Genomic DNA, 20,397 nt, shown 5'->3' with positions numbered 1-20,397 from the left:
AAATTACAGAATTTTATAATGTACTTGGCCAAAGTATATTCAGATTTAACATCACTTAAAGTTTCTCTAAACAAACCTAGCAATTTATAGATGAAGTCCAGTGCTTTGAATGGTAGATCTGTAATAAGTTTTTGTTAATCAGAAGGTATTTCTATATAAGGAGATTTTTGCTAACTCAACCTGTTTCTGTTTTCCTTTTAGGTTTAAGTTTTTGAAACTGAAGTAGGTCTACACAGTAGGAACTCATGTCGTTTCTTGTAAGTAAACCAGAGCGAATCAGGGTGAGTGTTTTTCTATTCTTCTGGCTTTACTATTTTTGTTTTCTGAAAAGCAATGTGTTTTGGCAGATGTTGTAGGTGGTTAGGGTCGGAATGATACAGAAGTGAGGAATGTAGGAAGTAAGGCAGGTAGTGCAGCCTCCACTCCTGAGAAGAGTTTGCAGACAGAGGCTGACCAGAGACACAAAATTTACCACCAGCTTGTCTGATAGAGAAGGAATAAGAAGAAAGTGGCTTATTTCATGAATATCAGTCATACAACATTAAATGAGTCAATGATACTTCTCAGTGTAGATGTGTATCTGCTTATGACCCACCCCCCACCCTCTTGAGTTTGTGAGTTTTCAAAATCAAGTTGTAATTACCAGGACACTTTTTTCTAAGTAATATCATTAGTTTTAATTGAAGACTTTTTGAACATGAAACATTTTATTATACTTCAAAACTTCGTCAGAAAAAATGACCTCAAAAACAATACTAGATTTAGCTTCTTTACAAATTCCCATTATTTCATGAGTGTCTTATTTTGTTTATTATCAAGTACCTAATTTCTAAATGCAATAGTAATTATTTTAGAATTTTGTAACAGTGTATAAGTGCTATGAGACATTATGAGTACACCACTTTCTTTACATATTAAAGCATAATTTATGTTTTTTGATGCAGTGCATATAATTTTATATGAAGTTTTAAATTTAGGATGTTATTTCTTTTTTGATTTAGAAAAAATAGTTATAGGGAAGGACAGAGAATGATGCTATAGTTCCAATTCACAGTCTGTATCATGCAACTTATTTCTGAATGTTACTTAATACTTAATCTTTTTTCTAATGTTTATGCATATAAGAACAATTTATATTAGAAAGAGTAAACTTCACTGTTAATTAAGAGGAAAAAAGGAATGTCTCCATAGCCTGAACTCTACCCAGTGGAAAGAATGCCCCCAAGCCAAAGTGTAACACCAATCCTTAAGGGAAATACAATCTTGATTCCATTGCTTTTAAATACGAGCTCCTTTTCTGTTTCAATGTAGCCTAATTCAGGTGAAACAAAACCACTGATCAGAATGACAGAAATCTAATACTCATTTGAAATAGGCTAGTAAAGTGAGCCATAGATTGATACTGCTAGTTTGGTCTTACTAGTTTGGCCCTTGTGAACTTGGCAGAAAATTTAAGCAGCCATGTCTTTAGAACCCCTAGTGGATAAAGAATATGCAACTTGTTGTGTGTCGTTTTACAAACTAACAGGGTTTTGTGGATAACTACTGTTTCATCTCTGTTTTCTGTGTTATGAATTCCAGTGATAGTTTTCAAATTGACATCAGTGATCCAAGGCATCTGTAACGTAGAATGAGTAAGATGGAACCAATATAGGGAAGGCAAAAAACGTCTTCATTATTAGAGCCAGTATTATCTATTTCTCATCTGTCAGATTTAAGAATTATTCATCAAATAGGCAAAGAGGAGTAGAGAAAGGAATCTTGTTTTTAGTTCAAGATTCTATTAACAACTTTTCCATAGAAATGATTCCTGGCTGGGCGCGGTGGCTCACGCCTGTAATCCCAGCACTTTGGGAGGCCAAGGCGGCGGATCACGAGGTCAGGAGATCGAGACCACCCTGGCTAACATGGTGAAACCCCGTCTCTACTAAAAACACAAAAAAAAAATTAGCCAGGCGTGGTGGCGGGTGCCTGTAGTCCCAGCTACTTGGGAGGCTGAGGCAGGAGAATGGCATGAACCCAGGAGGCGGAGCTTGCAGTGAGCCAAGATCATGCCACTACACTCCACCCTGGGTGACTGAGCAAGACTCCATCTCAAAAAAAAAAAAAAAAAAAAAACAAAAAGAAATGATTCCTAACTGTACTGCATGATTCTGTTTTCATAGTTGTGATTTTGTCTGTCTGTCTAAAGGCTGATAGCTAATTTGTTGTGGCTTGGAAGAAATACTAATTCTCTTTGGGGTTTTCCTCTTTAGCGGTGGGTCTCGGAAAAGTTCATTGTTGAGGGCTTAAGAGATTTGGAACTATTTGGAGGTAAGTACAGTATGGCATTTAGCCATCACTTCAGGATATAAAAAATCACTACTTTTTTGTTGACTAAATCAATCTATAGCAATTAGCAATTCTAAGGGCAAGTGTAACCTACAGTTATTGGATTTCTTTGGTTCCTTTATGAATTTATGGTTTCCCAAAGATTTGAAGACTAACCTGGCAATTTTCCTTGGCCTCTCTTGATTGTTAGAAAGCCAGTATTTACTTAAAAGCATGTATGTTTTCTTTTGTCCAGGTGAAATACATACTTTTAAAGAAAGAAAACTATTTAAAAGTCTCTAGCCTTGAAGATTTAAAAACTAATTGTCAAGACAAAGGAAGCAGTGATATGGAAGTTCTGGTTTTATCAATCAATCTAGTTGACTCATTTTTTCATGGTAGAAATTATGAGACTTAAGAGAACAGAATGAAGGAAAAGTCTTTCAGAGCAAAAATATGAACTTCCTATTGTAAAACCTGAATGTTGATTTCAGAAGTAAACCTTGACAGGCCTAGGCATTACCCTTTGGCCATTTTCAAAGTGAGCCTTTTAGGGAACTGTCACCTTAATTTAGGGCAAAAAAAATAATAGTAGAGCACCATTCTTTGTGTCTGAATACCAAGATACTGTTTTAGGATCTTATCGTTTAAGAAAAAGATTATCGGCCGGGCGCGGTGGCTCACGCCTGTAATCCCAGCACTTTGGGAGGCCGAGGCAGGCAGATCACTTAAGGTCAGGAATTCGGGACCAGCCAGGCCAATGTGGTGAAATCCCGTCTCTACTGAAAATACAAAAATTAGCTGGTCGTGGTGGTGCACACTGTAGTCCCAGCTACTTGGGAAGCTGAGGCAGGAGAATCACTTGAACCCAGGATGTGGAGTTTGCCATGAACCGAGATGGCACCACTGCACTCCAGCCTGGGTGACAGAGCAACAATCCGTCTCAAAAAAAAAAAAAAAAAAAAAAAAAAAATCAGATTATCGGCCGGGCATGGTGACTCACACCTGTAATCCCAGCACTTTGGGAGGCCAAGGCAGGCAAATCACCTGAGGTCAGGAGTTCGAGACCAGGCTGGCCAACGTGGTGAAATCCCATCTCTACTAAAAATACAAAAATTGGCCGGGCGCGGTGGCTCAAGCCTGTAATCCCAGCACTTTGGGAGGCCGAGACGGGCGGATCACAAGGTCAGGAGATCGAGACCATCCTGGCTAACCTGGTGAAACCCTGTCTCTACTAAAAAATACAAAAACCTAGCCGGGCGAGGTGGTGGGCGCCTGTAGTCCCAGCTACTCGGGAGGCTGAAGCAGGAGAATGGGGTGAACCCGGGAGGCGGAGCTTGCAGTGAGCTGAGATTGGCCACTGCACTCCAGCCTGGGTGACAGAGCGAGACTCCGTCTCAAAAAAAAAAAATACAAAAATTAGCCGGGCATGGTGGCGCACACCTGTGGTCCCAGCTACTCGGGAGACTGAGGCAGGAGAATGGCTTGAAATCGGGAGGTGGAGGTTGCAGTGAGCCGAGATCACACCACTGCACTCCAGCCTGGGCGAAAGAACAAGGCTGAGTTTTTGAGACTCTGTCTCAAAAAATAAATAAATAAAATAAGAAGTAAATTTAAAAAGCAGATTATCAGATTGAGTACATTGGTTAGCTGATCCAAAATACCCCCAGATGGGATTTTTTGGTTTTTTTGGGGTCTTTTTGTTTGTTTTTTGTTGTTTTTTGTTGTTTTGTTTTGAGATGGAGTCTTGCTCTGTCGCCCAAGTTGGAGTGCAGTGGCACGATCTTGGCTCACTGCAGCCTCCACCTCCCGGGTCCAAGAGATTCTCCTGTCTCAGCCTCCTGAGTAGCTGGGATTACAGGAGCACACCACCATACCTGGCTTAATTTTTTTTGTATTTTTAGTAGAGCTGGGGTTTCACTTTGGGAGGCTAAGGCGGGCAGATCATGAGGTCAGGGATAGGTTTAAGTAATTGAAAACTCAAACTTGGCCGGGCGCGGTGGCTCAAGCCTGTAATCCCAACACTTTGGGAGGCCGAGACGGGCGGATCACGAGGTCAGGAGATCGAGACCATCCTGGCTAACATGGTGAAACCCCGTCTCTACTAAAAAAATACAAAAAAAAAACTAGCCGGGCGAGGTGGCGGGCGCCTGTAGGCCCAGCTACTCAGGAGGCTGAGGCAGGAGAATGACTTAAACCCAGGAGGCAGAGCTTGCAGTGAGCTGAGATCCGGCCACTGCACTCCAGCCTGGGCGACAGAGCGAGACTCCATGTCAAAAAAAAAAAAAAGAAAAGAAAACTCAAACTTGTTAGTTACTAGGTGGTACCTATTAATTTATTTTCCCTAACACATCTCAAAGAATGTCTGGACTAGAATTTTTGTGAACTTTGTCAAAGTGTTATGTTTTAGACAAATAGGAGTTTAGAAAAATGATGAGTTCTATATATTTTAGCTGGAAAGAATTAGATGCACAGTGAAGGAAAGGCTAGTGGAATAAAAATACCACATTCTGTTCCTATTCTCATTTTCTTCCCATCATTAATGGGAATAAAATGGTTTAAAAGTAAACAGTGATGATAGGCGCAGTGGCTCACTCCTGTTATCGCAGCACTTTGGGAGGCCGAGGCAGTCAGCTCACAAGGTCAAGGAGTTCAAGACTAGCCTGGCCAATATGGTGAAAACCCCATCTCTACTAAAATTACAAAAAAAAATTAATCAGCATGGTGGCACACGCCTGTAATCCCAGCTACTCAGGAGGCTGAGGCAGGAGAATTGCCAAGATCACACCACTGCACTCCTGCCTAGGTGACAGAGGGAGACTCTGTCTCAAAAAAAAAAAAAAAAAAATGTAGGCCAGGCACGGTGGCTCACACCTGTAATCCCAGCACTTTGGAAGGCCGAGGCGGGCAGATCACCTGAGGTCAGGAGTTGGAGACCAGCCTGGCCAACATGGCAAAACCCCGTCTCTACTAAAAATATAAAAATTAGCCAGGCGTGGTGGCAGGCACCTGTAATCCCAGCTACTCAGGAGGCTGAGGCAGGAGAATCGCTTGAACCCAGGAGGCAGAGGTTGCAGTGAACCGAGATCACGCCGCTGCACTCCAGCCTAGGGATAAAGCAAGACTCTGCCTCCAGAAAAAAAAAAAAGAAGAAAGCATTTTCCTTGGTAACTAGACTTTTCTGATTTTGTATAGTTTAAGGTATTTAGAAATTTAAGATGATTAGAAATGTATAATCACCCCAATATTTTACAGTTAAAAATCTTCAGTTTGGTGATTTTGATCACTTTTACAGAATAGAGAAGGTCAAAAGCACATACAGAATTTGACTTAAGAACAGAAAGTTGCCGGGCGCGGTGGCTCAAGCCTGTAATCCCAGCACTTTGGGAGGCCGAGACGGGCGGATCACGAGGTCAGGAGATCGAGACCATCCTGGCTAACCTGGTGAAACCCCGTCTCTACTAAAAAAGACAAAAAACTAGCCGGGCGTGGTGGCGGGCGCCTGTAGTCCCAGCTACTCGGGAGGCTGAGGCAGGAGAATGGCGTAAACCCGGGAGGCGCAGCTTGCAGTGAGCTGAGATCCGGCCACTGCACTCCAGCCTGGGTGACAGAGCAAGACTCTGTCTCAAAAAAAAAAAAAGAACAGAAAGTTATTTCAGTTGTCCTTTGTTTTGTTCATTTTCAGTAGGACTAGCAGAACGCCAAAATGCCTTTGCTTTATTTACATTTAGAATCAAATCTATCTGACTTTAGAGAATCAGGTTGGGTAATGGTCCTTCATACACGTGTTGCTATATTAAAATTTTTTGCCCCTTTTTGAAAAAAAATGTTTTCTAGTTCCCACACTCACTGGGAAATGGCCAACCATCTCTGTAACTAAATAATGAATTGTTTATTCACAAAGTATAAGGAATTGGCCTTTTCATACTAACATTGTGTGTTGATGCCAAGTAAATGTATGACCAGAATTGTAGCAGTTAAGTTCTATCCAGTAAAGAATACCCATAGAATAGTAGACTTGCCACCTTTTGAAGAACCATAGATCCCTGTTTAAAGCCCCATCTCTCTGCAGCATTTTTACTGTGGATCTGTGTGTGTGTGTTTATATGTAGCCCCACAGGCACTTTTTGCTGTAATGCCTCTTAAGTGGTTTCTATTAATAAATGTAGTCCTAAGTACAATAATTGCTGTTCTGAATGTGGGTGTGCCTTCTGCTAAAACACAAAATGCCAACAATCAATTTCTCTACCCCAGAGCAGCCTCCGGGTGACACTCGGAGAAAAGTAAGTGACTTCCTAGGCCCTAGCACTATGGCTGTTGCATGGAGATGATTTCTTGTGGAAGTTTGTGTGTTCTGTTGGCTTATCATTTTATGTTTCTGCTTATCTGTCACTGAGCTTTATTTGTAGTGTGATTTTTGCACTTGTGGAGATTCAGGTTTCACCCTGGAAAGATGTGGATGTGTAATTTGAAAACTGAAAAAAGTCTCAGGTACTTTTTGTCTCTTCTGGGGATTAAGGTCTCTGCCCCTCCCCAGCCCTGCCAATCGACCACCACCCCTTCCCCCAAAAAAGTAAGTTTCAATGATCTGAAATACGGTTATTGTTTAGTGACTAGTGGTATTAAATTTTCTGTCCTTAGTCTATTAATAATAGATTTTAGTCCACAGACATAATACAGATCTCTGTCTAGACCTCAAATCTCTTACCTTAAAAACAAAAGCAAGGCCGGGTGCGGTGGCTCAGGCCTGTAATCCCAGCACTTTGGGAGGCCGAGACGGGCGGATCACGAGGTCAGGAGATCAAGACCATCCTGGCTAACACGGTGAAACCCTGTCTCTACTAAAAACTACAAAAAACTAGCCGGGCGAGGTGGCAGGCACCTGTAGTCCCAGCTACTCGGGAGGCTGAGGCAGGAGAATGGCATGAGCCCGGGAAGCGGAGCTTGCAGTGAGCTGAGATCCGGCCACTGCACTCCAGCCTGGGCGACAGAGCGAGACTCCGTCTCAAAAAAAAAAAAAAAAAAAAACAAAAGCAAAATTAAAAAGTATAAAACAGAACATTTACTTTTTTCATTGGTGAAAGCTGCAAGATTCTTACCCTGTTTCCTTCTCTTCTAGTTTATTTTCTTAAATAAATAGCACCAGATGTGCACAATGTACCAAGCTATTTTTGAATATATGAATCAGTGTCTTATAAAGAGAGAGGATGAGAACTTTTCCTACCTAGACTTCTGACTGTGTTCAGATTGCAGACATCTGCAGCTTCTGCAGCAGCCCCAAGGTTGAGTGAAGGACAGTGATGTTGACTCGGAATTTCTGAGTAAAGCTTTGGCTACGCTTACGTCATCCTCTAATCAGGAGCACCTCTCTATCAGATCCAAATGCTTTCCAATCTGGAGACCAAAAACGTTCCCTATAGGCTCAGTTAGCCTTTTTTCTAGAATACAATGCCAATTACATATAATTTTTATATTTTTACAGCTGCTGACATTATATCAAAAGTTATCCTGTGTGAAACCTGTGGGAAGTTGAATGTGTTTATTTAGTAGCATTTTGTGAATATTGTCTTTGTATGCTTTACTGTATTTTGTTTTAACCTCTTTAACATGGTTATTTTGTGGTCATTTCTGGATATCAGCTGCTTATGTATTTTTCAAATGCTTCAAAATGAATAAAATGCCTTTCATGATGGGGGAAACTAAGAAAACACTTTGATAGAATTAGTTACTTTCTATGAGCAATTTGAGATTATTACATTGCACTAATTAAACTATGTCATGCTGCATTTAAAGAGAATGGGCTAAACATTTCATTCTTTTTATCTGAGTTTAGACCTGTTCTAAAACTGAAACAGTGTGATGAACTAACCTTCCTTTCTTGTGGCAATGTCAGATGATCTAGACCTCTTAGCCTGTTTCCTTGTTTGTTTGTTTTCCTAAATGAAGTTTGGTCTCTCTTTGAGTTCGGACCTATACAATATCCACAAAGAAGAAGGCCTCCATTTTAGAATCATTCCTAGTGAGCCGGGGACAAGCAGTTGCTATCGCTGGACTAGTTCATTTTATGCAATTCCAGATTGCCTGTGAGCTCATATTGCCAGTTACATAAAGAACTTTCTTTTCTTTTCTTTTCTTTTCTTTTCTTTTCTTTTCTTTTCTTTTCTTTTGAGACCAAGTCTCACTCTGTTGCCTAGGCTGGAGTGCAGTGGTGCAACCTCGGTTCACTGCAACCTCTGCCTCCTGGGTTCAAGCAGTTCTGCCTCAACCTCCCGAGTAGCTGGAATTACAGGCGTGTGCCATCACGCCCAGCTAAATTTTGTATTTTTAGTAGAGAATCGGGGTTTCACTATGTTGGCTGGTCTCAAACTCCTGACTTCAAGTGATCCACCTGTCTCAGCCTCCCAAAGTGCTGGGATTACAGTAGTGAGCCACCGTGCCCAGTCAAGAACTTTCAAGAACTTTTTTTTTTTTTTTTTTTTTTTTGAGATGAAACTTCACTTTCGTTGCCCAGGCTGGAGTGCAATGGTGCAATCTCGGCTCACTGCAATGTCTGCCTCCCAGGTTCAAGTGATTCTCCTGCCTCAGCCTCCCAAATAGCTGGGATTATAGACATGTGCCACCACACCCAGCTAGTTTTTTGTATTCAGTAGAGACTGGGTTTCACCATGTTGGCCAGGCTGGTCTCAAACTCCTGACCTCAGATGATCTGCCCGCCTCGGCCTCCCAAAGTGCTGGGATTACAGGCGTGAGCCACCGTGCCTGGCCAAGAACTTTCTTTCTTTCTTTCTTTTTTAATTATTTTTTTGAAACAGAGTCTCGCTCTGTCGCCCAGGCTGGAGTGCAGTGGCACGATCTCAGCTCACTGCAAGCTCCGCCTCCCAGGTTCACGCCATTCTCCTGCCTCAGCCTCCCGAGTAGCTGGGACTACAGGCACCTGCTGCCATACCCGACTAATTTTTTGTATTTTTAGTAGAGACGAGGTTTTACCGTGTTGGCCAGGATGGGCTCAATCTCCTGATCTGCCTGCCTTGGCCTCCCAGAGTGCTGGGATTACAGGTGTGAGCCCACGCCGGGCCCCCAGAACTTTATTTTCTAAAGGCCAGGTGTGGTGGCTCACACCTTGTAAACCCAGCACTTTGGAAGGCTGAGTCAGGAGGATGATTTGAGGTCAGGAATTTGAGGCCAGCCTGGGCAACACAGACCCCATCTCTAAAAACAAAAAAACTAGCCAGGCATGGTGGCACACACTGGTAGTCCTACCTACCCAGGAGGATGAGGCAGGAAAATCCCTTAAGCCCAGGAGTTCAAGGCTGCAGTGAGCTAGGATAGTGCCGTTGCACTCCAGCCTGGGAGACAGAGTGAGACTCTGTCCCTAATTGAAAAAAAAAAAAAAAAAAATTAGCCTGGCATGGTGGCATATACCTGGGAGGCTGAGGTGGGAGGATCCGCTTGAGCCCTGGAGTTCGAGGCTGTAGTGAGCTATGATCATGCCACTCTACTCCAGCCTGGGTGACAGAGTGAGACCCTGTCTCAAAAAAAAAAATAAAATAAAAAAGTTTTATTTTCTAAAACTAATACTTTTGGGTTAGTTTTAGTAGTTTTCTGTACTACTAGAGAGTAGAAATAAATATTTGTCAAGTTACTAGTTAAGCACATTGATAGTTTAATGAATCATTCCCTACCTAGGCTTAGCAAGAATGTGTCTTAGTGTATAGCCTAGTAGACAATATGTGTTATAAGCTGATATGCAGGCCTGACAAGGAAAAGGGACATAGGTAATAAAGTATCTATCTGCTGGGCGCGGTGACTCACACCTGTAATCCCAGCACTTTGGGAGGCTGAGGAGGTCGGATCACCTGAGGTCAGGAGTTTGAGACTAGCCTGGCCAACACAGTGAAACCCCATCTTTACTAAAAATACAAAAAATTAGCCAGGCGTGGTATCATGCACCTGTAATCCCAGCTACTCAGGAGACTGTGGCAGGAGAATCGCTTGAACCCAGGAGGTGGAGGTTGCAGTGAGCCAAGATTGCACCATTGCACTCCAGCCTGGGTGATGGAGCAAGACTCTATCTCAAAAAAAAAAAAAAAAAAAAAAAAGAAAAGAAGTAGTATCTATCTGTGGTTTTTCCAAAGAGAGTTATTTAAAGTACATAAAATGAATATTTGAATCTCAGGACTCAGCTGTCGTTCAGTCTCTTTTTCAAGTGAGAGAAATTTTAAGGAGTTTGCTTGGAAAGCAGAGGTGGGAAGACCTTCAGATACAAAGTAGTTGCCTCTCATTGAGGCCATATTGGTACCTACTGAAAAATGCAGTACTTTCTCACACGCAGGAATCAGATTCTGATCTATAGAGTGCCCTGAGCAACACAGGAATCTAATGACTCTGTTGTATGAGGCTGGCATTTCCAGCATAGATCATCATGCTGAACCTGTTTCCAAAGGAACTGGCTGCATTGACCTACTCTCTTCTTTAGCCAATGGGAATGAAAAGATCATGGGCAGAAAGCCTCAGTTCAAACTTTGCTTAAATCATTTTCATTTTTTAAGTATTTGCCAGCAGTGTTCCAGGCATTGGGGGAATACATCAGTGAATATGACAGATGAGGTCCCTGCCCTTCTGGTGCTTGCATTTTAATGGAAGAGACTTTAATGGAAGATTTTAGAGAAATAAGCTGGAATGATAAACTCTGTGAAGAAAGGAAAGCAAGGCTGTCTGATAAGGTGACCAGGAGCCTGGTTTACTTTGGCTAGGCAGTCTCTCTGAAAAGAGGACATTTAAGTTGACACCTCAGTAATGTTGAGGAGGTAGCCACGAGAAAAATAGCAGGGTCAGGGGAAGGAGGGGGCTAGGAGGGTTCCAAAGGGACAGTTAGAGCAGGTTTCCTGAGACTGGAGCACGCTTGTTTATGTGGGGATATTGTTCGAGTCAGGTGAGCGTGGTGTGGAATGAGATCACAGGGCCAAGTCATTTGGATACTCATAGGCTGGGGTGGGGAGTTTGGGTCTGAAAGCAACCCACTGAGCTTTCTATTAACTGGTACCATTGATTTTATTGAGGAATAGATTAATACTTCAGAAAACAGAATCCGTAGAGCAAGAATATGTGCAGGAGTTAGGGGTATATAAGGTTGAGAAAATGAGACACTTCAAGACCAGATGAGCATTGTGAATTCTAAACCAATGGAGAGTTGTCATTTCAGAACTCTTGCTTGAGGCTTTTTGCTCAAATTGCTGCTCCATTTTTGCCTCCTGGTTGTGTATCTCTCTCACCTTTGTGAGGTACCTGGCATGTGGTAACCAGTATCTTAAGATCTTAAGATGATTCTGAAGATGAGATCGTTCCAAGAAGCTAGAGTCAGCAGGGTACAGTGGCTCAAGCCTATAATCCCAGCACTCTGGGAGGCTGAGGCAAGAGGATCGCTTGAGCCCAGGATTTTGAGACCAACCTGGGCAACATAGGGAGACCTCATCTCTACAAAAATATACAAAAATTAGCTAGCCGTGGTGGCACATGTCTGTAGTCTTAGCTACTTGAGAGGATTGTTTGAGCCTGGGAGATTGAGGTTGCAGTGAGCCATGATCTTGCCACTGCACTCCAGCCTGGGTGACATAGTGAGAGCCTATCTCAAATAATAATACTAATTTTTAAAAATTTAGTGATCCTAGGCCAGGCATGATGGCTCATGCCCATAATCCCAGCACTTCGAGAGGCCAAGGTGGGAGGATCACTTGAGGTCAGGAGTTCAAGACCAGTCTGGCCAACACGGTGAAACCCTGTCTCTACTAAAAATACAAAAATTAGCTGGGCACGGTGGCTCATGCCTGTAATCCCAGCACTTTGGGAGGCAGAGGCGGGCAGATCACTTGAGGTCAGGAGTTCGAGACCAGTCTGGCCAACATGGTAAAACCCTGTCTCTACTAAAAATACAGAAATTAGGGGTGGTGGCAGGCGCCTGTAATCCCAGCTACTCAGGAGGCTGAGGCAGGAGAATCCCTTGAACCCAGGAGCCAGAGGTTGCAGTGAGCCTAGATCACACTACTGCACTCCAGCCTGGGCAGCAGAGCGAGACTCTGTCTAAAAAAAAAGAAAAACCTAGCCAGGCATGGTGGCTCGTGCCTGTAGTCCCAGCTACTTAGAAGGCAGAGGCAGGAGAATCGCTTGAACCCAAAAGGCAGAGGCTATAGTGAGCTGAGATCATGCCATTGCACTCCAGCCTGGGTGACAGAGCGAGACTCTGTCTCAAAAATAAATAAATAAAATAAAGTTTAATGGTCCTAGAATTTATCTTGAGAGCATTAGAAAACACAGATAAGTATAAAAACCAGTATCAAAGCAACTTTAGCTACTGATCAAGCTCTGCTTAGGATTCTCTGTTTCCTCTATTTTCTCTTTTCTATTTTATGTGTTGAACAGGAGAGTCACCAAAAAGTAGAGAGCAATAGAAGGAGTAGGAGAAGAGGATTCACACGTATTGAATGTCTTTTATACACCAGGTAGCACTAAGCTCTTAACATGTTTTATCTCATCTAATAGATACAACACTGTGAGATGGAAATTACTCAGCTGCTGATATAATGGAGATTCCAAGAGATCAGAGTGACTTGCCCAGGGTCACAGAACCAGTAATAGACCTGAGTTCAAATTCTGACTCTGTATGGCCCATAAGCTTATGCTCTTTGCATTATAGCATATGTTTTATTTAAAATAGCCTTTCCCAATTATCTTTCCCAAAATTCAACAGATGTTAGGCACAGAAGGCTCCCTAGACAGATCTCTTTGGGAAATGCTAGGTTAAACAAAGTTAATAAGTTTTCTTACTACAGAATTTCTCAGTGCCTTTAATATGGACGTACACTTTGTGATCCTCCATGAGAGAGTATGCTGCATTTCCTAACTTCATTGGACATGGAAAGTTTTTCTATCCAGCTGGCAGAATCAGAGTTCCGTGGGGCCCACTTTGGGGAAATCCTGCACTGAAACAATAGGAAAATGGGCAAGAGACAGGAAGAGGCATTTTCATCTTGGAGAAAGCTCACATGACTGATAAATGTATGAAGAGATCCTCATCTTCCTTAGTAACCAGGGAAATGTAAATCAAATCCACGAGACTGGCGAAAATTAAGAAATCTGAAAATAACCAATGTTGGAGAAAAGATAAATTAATAAGAACACATGTGGCTGGGCACTGTGGCTCATGCCTGTAATCTTAGCACTTTGTGAGCCAAGCTGGGTGGATCACTTGAGGTCAGGAGTTCAAGACCAGCTGGGCAACATGGCAAAACTCCATCTCTACAAAAAAATACAAAACTTAGCCAGGCGTGGTGGTCCCAGCTACTTGGGAGGCTGAGTCAGGAGAATTGCTTGGACCCAGGAGGCGGAGGTTGCACTGAGCCGAGATCATGCCACTGCACTCCAGCCTGGCAACAGAGTGAGACTCCGTCTTAAAAACAAAAACAAAAACAAAAAACACATACGTCGCTGGTGGGAGTGTAAATTGGTATAACCATTTTGGAAAATAATTTGGCGTTGTCTCATAAACTTGATTGTTCATATACTCTGTCACCTAGCAATTCCATCCACTCTTAAGTACAAGCTTTAGTCAGGAGACATATTCAAACATGTTCATAGTAGCACAGTCCATAATAGCAGAACAGAAAAACAACCCAAATGACCCATCAATGTAGGAATGGGTAAACTGAGATATATTCATGTGATTAATATATTATACAACAGTGAAAATGGGTGAACTACAGTGAAATACAACAATTTGGCCAAATCTTAGAAGTATAAAAATTGATTAAATTAGAAATGGAATTTGGTGACAGGGCTTAATTTTGCTTGAATAGGTTCCTCTTATTGTCAGGGTAAGTGGTGAGGGAGACAGAGCCCACCTGGGGGTTTCTTTCCCCATCAGCAGCATCAGCTGTTTTGAAACCACATACAGCCAGTAATCACAGCTACTTGGAAGGCTGAGGCAGGAGGATCAATTGAGCCTGGGAGTTCAAGGCCACAGTGAGCCAGGCTCTCACCACTGCACTTTAGCCTGAGCAACAGAGACCCCATCGCTTAAAAACAACAGCAACAAATCAACAAATAAACCAGATACACGTGAAATGTCAGCTGACAGGGTGGTAGATTAATTTCACTGGCTTGGGCCTGGGTCCTGTGCCATGTACTCACGTTTTGATTTTTGGCAAGTCACTTAATCTCCTTGGCCCTCGTTTTTGTTAGTGAAAAGTGGAGATAAGATCTGTCCTGGCTACTTCACTGAGCTATGGAGGAGATCATGTGCAAAAGTATACCCTGGTCATCTAACAGATATAGAGCACTGTCATCTTTATGGTTTCCTCTGCAGAGCCGCTTCCCAAAGAGTTGTTCAAGCACCGCCTTGTCAGAACACTCTCAGCTCGTGCTCTTCTGGGTAGTGCTGGGCCAGGAGCCTCTCATACTTTCACAAAGGACTTTTTCTGCCTGGAGGTCAGGTTTATGAGTGCAGCACATGAAACATGAGCTGGCCCAGGTTTCTCCATTTCAGTTGGATGTGCATCTAAAGAAAGAGAATCTAAAAAAAAAGAAAAGCAGTCACAGTCCCTAAATCATACACATAAATTTAAGTCTGGAAGAAGGAAACAGTCCATTAACCTGAAAGAAGAGCTGTTGGTCTGCTGTGTGTTTTGCACAAACTCAGACATGGCTGGACACCTTCCTCTAGGACCTCAGAGGCCAGAGTTGTGACACATCCTAAATGGCTAGACTCCAGCTTCACTCACAGCACACGTGGGCAGGAACAAGGGAGCAGGCCACGTCGACTGCCTGGATGATGCCTGAGACCTGACAGCTCTGTGCCTTGCCTGCAGCTCAGGGCATCAGTGGTTCTCCCACTTCACTGGAAATGTCAGGCAATGACTGGCCCGGGCTCTTGGTTTGCTAAAGAGGGGCTACTCCTGGCCACATTTCGCTAGAGGAAGATTCAGTGTTTGACCTTTTGGGATCTTGTGGTCAGGACCTTAAAAATAGGATCCTAATGCAGCAGGAAATTCAAGAGAACCCCTACCTCTCCACCTGCTTCTCTTTTCCAAACATGCTTTTGTTCTCTAGACATCCCTTCTCCAAGTGAGAATTTCATAGGTTTTAGCAAATGCATTGATTGTTGGAAAGGACAAGCAGATTAATGGTTGATGGGAACAGGTCCTTGTCTCCCCATTTGTAGACAGCCCTAACATTTGCTCTGGTATTAGTGCTGATTACTACACTGAATGTGATGTTTTGTTTCTCTTCAAATAGTATTGGCACCGAGTCGGGATTTGTGTGTGTGTGTGTGGATGCCAGTCTCCTCGTGGGTCTGAATTACCACCTTCACCGCACTCCCATCCCACCCCCAGTTTTCTCTACTAACCTATTTTTTTTTTCTTTTTTAGACCAATGATGCAAGCTCAGAGTCAATAGCATCCTTCTCTAAACAGGAGGTCATGAGTAGCTTTCTGCCAGAGGGAGGGTGTTACGAGCTGCTCACTGTGATAGGTATGCGCAGGCACCATCCTTACTCTCCTGCTCTCCTGCTCCAGGGGCTACTGCAACTTTCTCAGCAGCCCCAGATGTGTGTACAGCAGAGGCTGTCCGCTAGTTAGGAGGATTCATGGGCACAGACTTGCTTCTGTGGGTCTCCTCTGTTTTTTCCTGCCAAGTATGGGAAGAGATCAGACTTTCAGGAGAGAAGCTCTGTTGCCATCTTTCCTTTGTGGCTGCATGTTTCTGGTGTCCTGGCCATAGTGAGTCAGAAAGGTTGGCTGAGAAAGAACTGATGGGAGAAAAATCAAGAAATGTGAGCCATGAACGTAACAGTTAAATTCTGCTGGGAAAAGGAAAAAAAAAAAGTAACAGTAGTGAAAAATTTAACATTAAGTTTCTTTTGAAATCAAGTCCCTTTTTTTAAAGGAAAAATGTTTAAAAACCTTTGTTGTTCTTGTCCTTGTGTATGGCATTCCTCTTTTCTTTTAGGCAAAGGATTTGAGGACCTGATGACTGTGAATCTAGCAAGGTACAAACCAACGGGAGAGTATGTGACTGTACGGAGGATTAACCTAGAAGCTTGTTCCAATGAGATGGTAACATTCTTGCAGGTAATAAACCATGAGTGTGTCACCTGGAGGGAGGGTGGGCTCTTGGCTCTGATAATAATTGCAAGGAATTACAAAGAAATGTAGGGAGAGTAAACATTCGGAAGTTATGGAAGCTTTCAGTGGAGAATCCTGGCCATTTGGCACTAAGGATTGGGCTGAAATGCTGCTCAGGCTAATTTACATTTCGCTTTTCTTCTCCAAACACTCCCTTCTGGCTCCTTTATTAATTTATTTATTATTTGGAGAGAAGCTAAGTAACTTGCTCATGGCAGAGGCAGGATTCAAATCCAGGCCATCTTGTTCCAGTTGCAAGGCGCCTGCCCTGCCACCAGTGGCCATCTTCTGGCTCTCAGCATCTTATTTGCCTGATGTTCCTTTCGTTTTCTTTTTCTTTTTTTTTTTTTTTTTTTGAGACAGATTCTCACTCTGTCACCCAGGCTGGAGTGCAGTGGCACAATCTCGGCTCCTGGGTTCAAGTGATTCTCCTGCCTTAGCCTCCCAAGTAGCTGGTACTATAGGCGCACACCACTGCGCCTGCCTGACTTTTTTTTTTTTTTTTTTTTTTGAAAGAGTCTCGCTCTGTCGCCCAGGCTGGAGTGCAGTGGCAAGATCTCCACTCACTGCAAGCTCCGCCTCCCAGGTTCACACCATCCTCCTGCCTCAGCCTCCCAAGTAGCTGGGACTAGAGGCGCACGCTGCCACGCCCGGCTAATTTTTTTGTATTTTTGGTAGAGATGGAGTTTCACCATATTAGCCAGGATGGTCTCGATCTCCTGACCTTATGATCCGCCTGCCTTGGCCTCCCAACCAGCTAACTTTTGTATTTTTAGTAAAGGTGGGGTTTCTTCATGTTGGCCAGGCTGGTCTCAAACTCCTGACTTCAGGTGATCCGCCTGCCTTGGTCTCCCAAAGTGCTGTGATTATAAACGTGAGCCACCGCGTCTGACCTCTTTTTTTTTTTTTTTTTTTTTTTTTTTGAGACAGGGTCTCATTTTATTGCCCTGGCTGGAGTACAGTGGCAGCAGCATAGCTCACTGCAGCCTTAACCTGCTAGGCTCAAGTGATTCTCCTGCCTCAGCCCCCCAAATAGCTGGGACTATAGGCACACCACACCTGGCTAATTTTTGTATTTTTTGTAGAGACAGGGTTTCACCATCTTGCCCAGGCTGGTCTCAAACTCCTGAGCTTGAGCAATCAAGTTGCTCCGGCCTCCTAAAGTGCTAGGATTACAGGTGTGAGTCACCATGTCCAGTCCTGACATTCCTTTCTATTCGAGAAGCAAGTAGCCACTGTCTTGTTAAACTGAGAGAGGGGCCAGGCATGGTAGCTCATGCCTGTAATCCCAACACTTTGGGAGGGCAAGGCAGGCAGATCACTTGAGCCCAGGAGTTTGAGATTGCACTACCAAACTCTAGCCTGGGTGATAGACTGAGTCCCTGGCTCAAAAAACGAAATAAAACAAAATGGAGAGAGACTGTGAGTCTAGTAAGTGCCTGGGAATTAGACTCTCCTTTCCTGATGCCAGCTTAGATTCAGAGCCTGGGGCAGTTTTTCTTCAGTATAGTTGCGCCCCTCCCCTCCTTCATTTACAACTTTTTCTGAATTGGTGGTTACCTGATGGTGCTCTAGGACCTGTTCATCTGTTCATAGTAGTTTGGTGGGTCTCAGCTGGCCTTTTCCTCCATCAACTATGTTTTCTTTCTTTCTTTCTTTGAGACAAGGTCTGGCTCTGTTGCCTAGGCTGCAGTGCAGTGGTGTAATCACAGCTCACCACAGCCTCGACTTCTCCAGGCACAGGTGATTCTACCACTGAAGCTTCCTGAGTAGCTGGGACTAGAGGCGTTCACCACCATGCTCAACTAATTTTTTTGTATGTTTAGTATAGATGGGGTTTTGCCATGTTGCCCAGGCTGGTCTCCAACTCTTGGGCTCAAGTGATCCACTGCCTCGCCTCCCAAAGTGCTGGGATTACAGGCGTGAGCCACCATGCCCGGCCATGTATTCTTTTACAATAGAAACATAGTTTTGGGCTGGGCATGGTGGCTCATGCCTGTAATCCCAGCACTTTGGGAGGCCAAAGCAGGCCTAGGCAACATGGCAAAACCCTGTCTCTACAAAAAAATACAAAAAATTAGTTAGGTATGGTGACATCCACCTGTGGTCGCAGCCACCAGCGAGGCTGAGGTGGGAGGATGACTTGAGCCTGGGAAGTTGAGGCTGCAGTGAGACAAGATCACACCACTGCACTCCAGCCTGGGTGACAGAGCAAGACCCTGTCTCAAAGAAAGAAAAAAGAGAAACATTTTTGGCCAGGTGCAGTGGCTTGGTGGCTCACACCTGTAATCCTAGCACTTTGGGAGGCTGAGGCAGGATTGCTTGAGCCCAGGAGTTTGAGACCAGCCTGGGCAACAACACAGTGAGACCTTGTCTCTCCAAATAACAGCAAAAAAATATTTTTTGGTTTCTTATCTTAAAGAGGAATTCTGTATGTTGACCCTTGAAATTGAGATAAGCTTGTAACTTCAGAAGTCTTCAGTCAACAGTTTGCCTTCATCATCTCTGAGTCGGTGTGCTGGCACCCTCTGTTGTTGACAGTTTCTCTGTTTGGTAGAGGCAAAGCAGTGCTGGGTCCCTGCAGGGGCAGCAGGGCCTTGTTTTTCCTATGTTGGCAGGCACCTGCTTAGGCTGCTCCTAGACTCTGAGAACACCCAGAAAGTGCCAGGTCCCCCTATTGTCCATGCTGCCACCTTCATGTTGAGCGGCATCCTTCAGTGCCATTTGGTTCTGACTTCAGCTTCATCATTGCTTCCAGGGCGAGCTGCATGTCTCCAAACTCTTCAACCATCCTAATATTGTGCCATATCGAGCCACTTTTATTGCAGACAATGAGCTGTGGGTTGTCACATCATTCATGGCATATGGTGAGTGGGAAAGGGTTCTTGGTAGAAAGGGGTTATTGGGACTCTGTTGTCAGATTGCCTGTTTTCCTCCTCCATTACCTTTCACTGCCTCCGTGCAATTCTTTTCTCCAGGTTCTGCAAAGGATCTCATCTGTACACACTTCATGGATGGCATGAATGAGCTGGCGATCGCTTACATTCTGCAGGGGGTCCTGAAGGCCCTCGACTACATCCACCACATGGGATATGTACACAGGTGCATTCTTAGGCGGCCTTTCCCATGATTAGAGCAGGTAGCTGTGCCCCTGAGCCTTCAGGTAAACAGGTGAAGTTTGACTGAAGTTAATGAAGCCAGAGTTTAAAATCAAGAATCTGGATTCTTGCCGAGGATCTCTTTGCTCTGAAAAGAAAAAGGGCCTGGCATGGTGGGTCACACCTGTAATCCCAGCACTTGGGAGGCCAAGGAGGGTGGATCACAAGGTCAGGAGTTCAAGACCAGCCTGGTCAACATAGTGAAACCCTATCTCTACTAAAAATACAAAAATTAGCTGGGTGTGGTGGCACACGCTTGTAGTCCCAGCTACTAGGAAGGCTGAGGCAGGAGAATCGTTTGAACCCAGGAGGCGGAGGTTGCAGTGATTGGAGATCACACCATTGCACTCGAGCCTAGGTGGCAGAGTGAGATTTTTATCTTAAAAAACAAAAAAAAGAGAAAGAGGATCTGGATTGTGACCTTGCCACTGACTTGGGGGATGGTCTAACAAGCTTCAGCCTGTTAGTGCTGAAGCCACTTTCTCTTTGCTGAGCAGCGTGGTCCTGAGTGTTTGTGTGAGAGGAACATCTGATGTGGACCTTTGCACTTCACCCTCTGCCTCCTTCTTTCTGTGCCCCAGAGTGAGTCTTATGCTGAGAGACCAGGGCGAAGACAGATAGCTTAGTAGGTGGTGTCAGGAGATCAGCTCATAGTAGGGAAAATGGTAAAACTGGAACCCTACCTAACTCCTTACACAGAGGAGGACTCCAGCTGGATTAAAGGCTTCTATGTAAAATGTAAAACTACAGAC

At 43.9% G+C, this 20,397-nt stretch overlaps 1 protein-coding gene across 15 annotated transcripts in view; it reads left to right on the top strand.

Moving 5' to 3' along the window:
- Window positions 1-20,397, top strand: part of STRADA (STE20 related adaptor alpha) — a 42,679-nt gene that overhangs the window by 16,676 nt on the left and 5,606 nt on the right. For 4 of the 15 annotated variants that reach the window (XM_010380043.2, XM_030923192.1, XM_030923191.1 and 1 more), the window contains 7 exons: window positions 202-281; window positions 2,256-2,313; window positions 6,565-6,593; window positions 15,732-15,834; window positions 16,312-16,433; window positions 19,246-19,354; window positions 19,466-19,589. In XM_010380043.2, the coding sequence (XP_010378345.1) occupies window positions 246-281; window positions 2,256-2,313; window positions 6,565-6,593; window positions 15,732-15,834; window positions 16,312-16,433; window positions 19,246-19,354; window positions 19,466-19,589 (581 nt within the window). In that variant the 5' untranslated portion in view covers window positions 202-245. Of the gene's footprint in view, window positions 1-201; window positions 282-2,255; window positions 2,314-5,999; window positions 6,594-15,731; window positions 15,835-16,311; window positions 16,434-19,245; window positions 19,355-19,465; window positions 19,590-20,397 lie in introns of those variants that run through there. The other 11 variants (XM_030923193.1, XM_030923194.1, XM_010380047.2 and 8 more) reach the window with 8 other exon arrangements.

The sequence above is a fragment of the Rhinopithecus roxellana genome, chromosome 19 (genome assembly GCF_007565055.1).
Source record: "Rhinopithecus roxellana isolate Shanxi Qingling chromosome 19, ASM756505v1, whole genome shotgun sequence".
NCBI classification, from domain to species: Eukaryota; Metazoa; Chordata; class Mammalia; order Primates; family Cercopithecidae; genus Rhinopithecus; species Rhinopithecus roxellana.
Note: the sequence above shows the minus strand (reverse complement) of the source record. Positions and strands in the feature narration are given on the sequence as shown.